Source organism: Trachurus trachurus (assembly GCF_905171665.1).
Source record: "Trachurus trachurus genome assembly, chromosome: 1".
NCBI lineage: Eukaryota > Metazoa > Chordata > Actinopteri > Carangiformes > Carangidae > Trachurus > Trachurus trachurus.
Genome location: NC_139891.1, coordinates 30,687,281 through 30,693,290, shown reverse-complemented (window position 1 = coordinate 30,693,290; position 6,010 = coordinate 30,687,281). Strand labels below are relative to the sequence as shown.

Here is a 6,010-nt window from a genome sequence, read left to right as displayed (position 1 = left end):
TAGAAAGACAGATAGATAGATATATAGTGGGGAGGATCTGGATGGTGTTGCCCAAGGTTTCTCATTTAGAGCAGTATTTATTATTGTTTCCTATGTAGAAGTGATCCAATGATCCAGTGCTAAGTTAGTCTGACCCAGTACCAGTGGGTGCTACTACACACAAGTTCAAGTTTTAACCTCAAACTCTTACAAAGGCATTGTTAGACATTTGCAACATGTGAACTTTCAACACTACACAGAATAGAAATTAACATACTTAAGGTAAAGAGTAATATTAAAGGAATAGTTCACCAAAAAATGAAATTCACCCTCATGCTGATAAATATTCCGGAGTTGTTGCAATAAGTGCATCTGGAGACCCGGGAGGCCGGTTTGTAGTCCAGTGAAATCCTTATATTTGAGTCAATAGGGACCGACACAAAAGAAAAAAGAGTTTACTCGAAATGATATCATTTAGGACATTTTTACAGCCAAAACAGTCCTGTATTGAATGTATCTCATCGTGTTATGTAACATGAGTGCACACCCCAGGCAAATTCAATACAGGACTGTTTAGGCTGTAAAAATGTCCTAAATGACGTTGTTTCTAGTAAACTCTGGACTATATCCCTTCAGGACACTTGGATTGCAGTGGACGAGCAGTATGGAGGAAGATTACAAAGTTTTTGTGTAGTTTTATGGACCTGGGTACCATTGACTTCTCATATAAGGGTTTCGAACGAACCCCCCTCCCGGGTCTCCAGATGCATTTTGAGGAATAAAAAACTACTCCGGAGTATTCATCAGCATGAAGGTGAGTCACTAATGACTGAATTTCATTTGTTGGTGAACTATTCCTTTAAAAATAACACCAACACCACCTGGAGTCAGAACAGTTTATTATTATATTTTTTATATATATATATATTATTATTATTATTATAATGGCGGTTTTGACCCAGTTGTATTTAGGTTGTACATGCAAGGATTCATCCATTTAGCCGAGGCCCCTTCAAGTCAGTGTGACCTATTGTGATCAGGGGGAAGCCAGCCAGTCAATTTCAAACCTATAGATAGTTCAGGTATCAGAGTTTTAAATGTCTGTGTCTGAAGGGAAAAAACTACAGAATTTGTCTCTAGGTCAGAAACGCTGGGCAACTTTCCAGTTTGTGGGGAAGGGGGAAAAAACAGGTGAAAGGAAAAAGGTGGTATGAGAGTCCGCAGGAAAAGAACGACTTTTTTTGTTTGTTTTTTTTGCAGAAATGGTCACACTGTAGCAGATCGATGCTCGTGACCACATTGCCTTCATCTTCTGAGGTCTGCCGTCAGTCAGCAAAATGACTGCGATCAGTGTTAGTTCAAAAACACCCTCAAACAAACACACACAAACACACACATGCAAGCAAAGGTCCACAGCGTATTGATTTCAAACAGATACAAGACAAGTTTCTGCTGACAAAACTCCTCAGAGGTGCATTACAGGAAATGGGAGTGTGTCTGAGTGTGTGTTACAAAGTATCCTCTGTTGTTGAGGGTTTTTTTTGTTCTAAATTAAAGCGTGGATGTTTTAGTGTTTCCTTGTTTCCCTGAAGAACCCCTGCTTTTTCTTTCCTCGACTGTTGCCTTAGTGCTGACTGCCAAGCAAAGCCCCAACGAACACAGGGCGACACAACCCAACACGTACACGATCACAGCTCTCCTTCGGCATCTTTAGGGTAAAAGTGCAGCCAACTGGATTTTCTGTCTTGTTTTTGTCCTAAACCACATAGAAACACTCGATAAAACCAGGCATTCGACATCATTATAGAGCATTATAAATGACACTAATCAGCAGGCACATGGAAAAAACTTAACTACACTGAGAGACTGCAGGTTATTTATCTTTTGTGTTCTCCACCTTATATTTCAGCAAATCTACAGATGAGGCAACCATGAACATCCTGAGTATTTATGAACATGCATTGCTCCATTTTCTCAAAGAATGAAGTATATCCATCTCTATAAATATATGTAAATCTATAATTCAGTATATTATAGTGTTTAACAAAAAGAATATGCTTTATTTTAGGGCATTATGCTAGTTCTGTATAATAATAAAAGAGAAAAGAAAAAAGACAACAGAAAGAAAATCTATGGTCTTTTGAGTGTTATTGTGATATGATATATGGTGAGGTCATCCATGCCTCATCCTTTGTGTTGCTTTCAGGGTAAGGAGATGCTTTTATTTTGGGATAATAATACTAACTATAAAAAAATACTGCAACAAAAAATGTGACCAAATTATTAAAGTATATATGCGTATATATATACTTTCTACTGTACAACAGTGTAGACTTAGAAATGTGTGATGTTCCTCTGTGAAATCTGTTGAAAAGGTAAGATTTAAGAAAAAAGATTGTGTACAAATGTATGTTTTTGATGTGTTTGATTTTAACCGACAAAAATAAAGAAAATACAATATAAAGATATGAAGTCTGGTGTGGGATTGTTTTTTTTTCTTAACAGTTCAGTTATTTGTAATTTAATAACCTAGTGACATACAAAACTGCACTTGTTGACAATGACAGTGTGGCCTTGGGCTCGGCCCACACACATTATTACACAGACATAATACAGTAATTACACAGGAATGGCCTAAAATAATGATGAATAAAGTTATGATAATACTGGATCATTCCATATACTACAAGATCTTCCTGTATTAAAAAATAAAATGCACTGTTCCTAACTGCATCAATGCAGGACGCTCAACCTAATCTAATGCTATACCATGTTTTCACAGGCCTGGTAGGACATTATAAAAAAGAAAAACAAAAGTTTCATGAGACATATTGGACAAGTACTAAATCAGAATGACAGGAGAGTTGTTGGTTACTGTCACTCACCGCCATAGTTGCCCTAATTGAAATAAATAAAATAATAATACTTGGATGGCCCACTTCAGTGTTTCAGAATTCAGAATTACTGGCAACTGCCCTGTCCAACAGTTTTACCTGTAAAAGTGATAGGTTAGGGTAAGACTTTTTTTCTTTTTTTCACAGCATTCATCAAATTTATAAACTAAATGGCAGAAATACTGAAGATCATGTGCTCTCAGTCCAGCACTAATCAGTGCAGCTGCAGTCAGACACAGAAATATGGTACACGTCTCCCTCCATTGGCAAGACTGGTAACTGCAGTCAGGTCACAGGAAAGCTCAGATTTTACATGGTTGGTGAGCTCTACAGTCTATATGGGTGAGCTCTAAGGTGAGTGAGGGACTCAGGAATCACAGTGTAAACCATGCACAGGCCATCTCTTCATCCTTAACTCGTCTGCCACTTCAATACAAATTCAAAGCTGTATGCAGTTTTTTTTTTTAGCTCGAGCAAAAGCCAGCCAACACTTTAACTGCAGATTTTTGTTTACCAGAAACAGTAGTTATCTATTTCCTAATAAGCTTTTAAAATTATCTTTAACAGTGACTTTAATTTATCAGTATTACATTATTGGATATTTATAGCCTACATCAAAACAGACACCTTAGAGGCAAAAGAAAAAGTAATGACCTTTTTGTCTTGGGTGATGATGACTGGTGATGTATAAAAAGGCTCAGCAGCCATCAGCAACATGCTGCAGATGTTGCAGTTGTAGTTCATATTAGACCCGTATGGAGGTGGTATTGTCAAAATAATCCATCATGGAAAAACCGGAAGTGTTATCTTTTTCTTTTCTTTTTTTATTCTTCCTCGTTCTTTTAATTGTGAATGAATGTATATATATATATATTTACGAATTACTCCAATTGTCTTACGTAGCAACTACACAGGGAGCCTATAATCATTTGAGGTAGTATTAAAAACATGAGCAACAAAAAAAAAAGTACAGGTGATGCGTTAAAGTGCTGTCAGGAATTTAGAGAAGCGTAATTAAACAAGACTGGTTTGTAAACCTGACGGTACGAGGCGTCAAGAGAAAATATGGGAGCATTAAATCCTCGTCAGCACTTTATATAAAAACAATAAAGTTAATTATTATGGAGTGACGTGAGAGGGAAAAGATACATAAATTAGTGTGACTGTCATTTATGCCGTGGCGAATTGTCCCTGAACGCAACATCTCCCGTCAACATGGCGGCCCAGCGGAGGAATTTAATGCAGAGCGTAAGTGAAAACTCAACTGTTTATTACTTTCACTGACATGTAAAGTCGCTGTAGATTGATTACTGCTTTGTGTTGTGATCTATTCTGTCTTGTCCGATTGTCCTGTGTGTTGTTGTCGTCTTCGCCGCCGCTGTTTGTGTGTTGTTTGTTTCCTGTGTGCAGTCAGTGATGCTACTGCTAGCTAATTTAGTTGATGAGCTTATGAGGAGGTTTGCTCACAGTTTAACTCGACCCCGGTGTAATCTCTGAATAATGCGATTTATACGTGTCTACTTTCTAAATGCGGCGGCTATAACTAATCTACATATCTGTCACATAGTTGGTTGGAAGTAGCAGGAAACAACAGTCTCACTAACTAAAGGCTAACTCTGCACTTTGTAAACAAACGACTTCAGAGACTGGGGCTGTTTGCGTGAAACATGTTTATCCTAACATAGAAAAGACACATCCCAAAGAGAGGTCCATAGCACCTTTATGTCTCATTATAGTTGTATACAGATGTTGTTACTGTATCCTTAGTATTTATGCTACTAGCCATTTAACACAATCATTTCATGCAAAGGATTAATAAAGTACTACTCTATTCTATGAGAGTAAAACATATAGGATAGAAACGTCAGTGATATACAATCAATAAAAAACAAATCAAAAACACAAGAATTAAAAAGAAAGCTCAATATGAGAACAGCCCATTGACACAGATATACAGTCTATAGGCTTTTAAACTAATGTGTATGCTTAGGTTAGATAGGGTTATTTATACCGCTAATACCTAAAAGGTTCAAGGTTCAAGAGATCTATTGTCATTACATGTTAAAAACATGGGGTGGAACAAAATTATATATATATATAACGTTGATTTCTGATAGTTATAATAGTGTTATAGGCCTACCATCTGATAAGTCCTTTCTTATGTCAGACTGAGGTCTATGTTTTATTGTTTCACTGTCATCCTATGGAAACGGACGGTATAGATTATGGCGTCATTTTTTCTGGTCAAGCAGGTTTTGATTAGACAGAGATTATAAAGGTGAGGTTAGATCACTGATACATTTCTGTTACGTGCAAGTGTTTGTAAAACACTTCACCAAATGTCTGAAGGAGTTGATAGCACCACAATCTTGAGCTGACCCAAACTTTAAGTTAAGTTTAGTTTAATTTAGTTAAGTTAAGTTAAGTTAAGTTACGTTAAGTTTAGTTTAGTTTAGTTTTACTTTATTGTCCACCTAAGTAGAACTTTGTCTTTGGCTTCCTCAGTGCACACAGGAAACCCTTACAAGTGGACAAGAAATAACAACAAATAGCAGCAGCAATTAGGTTAGCAATAGGTTAAAATAAAATGACAAATTGTAAAAAGCCATTTCAAGTACTATATGTTGAGAATATGCAACCAAATCACTTGTGCTAATTGACCTGCAATACACGTCTTCTTCTTATGTCTTCATGGTAAAATAAAAAAATGAATAAAAATGTCTTGAGAGTAACAGGATCTTTTCCCTTTTTTTTGACGCGGGCAGCATCAGAGCTGGACAGATGACCTGCCACTGTGCCAGATGTGTGGGGTCGGCACAGCCCCCAACTGTGTGTACAGCCCCGATGGGAAAGACACCCAGAGTCATCCCAACGAGGACGGACACCTCAGGTTCAGGTGAGAGTGAATCAAGTCAAAACAAAAACTAACTGAGTTGACAGCTGCTCATCGGGGTACACCACCAGTGATTTATGATCAAAATCACAATCACACCTGTAAAGTCTACACATAAAGTATTTAAATCTGCTGGCACCATGATATTTGTGTTCGCTTTAAACATACAGTTCTGGTAACTTTATTATACCTTGGAGTTACAAACAATAATAAGATCCCAGCCTTTTTCTTGCCCATTAACAGG

The 6,010-nt window shown here is 37.2% G+C and overlaps 1 protein-coding gene across 1 annotated transcript in view; it reads left to right on the top strand.

The window, feature by feature from the left end:
- Positions 1–4,082: 4,082 nt before the first annotated feature.
- The window catches only part of tab1 (TGF-beta activated kinase 1/MAP3K7 binding protein 1), a 28,070-nt gene continuing 26,142 nt past the window's right edge, over positions 4,083–6,010 (top strand). The window contains exons 1-2 of the mRNA XM_083969560.1: positions 4,083–4,121; positions 5,639–5,769. Coding sequence (XP_083825686.1) covers positions 4,089–4,121; positions 5,639–5,769 — 164 coding nt within the window. The 5' untranslated portion in view covers positions 4,083–4,088. The remainder of the gene's footprint in view (positions 4,122–5,638; positions 5,770–6,010) is intronic.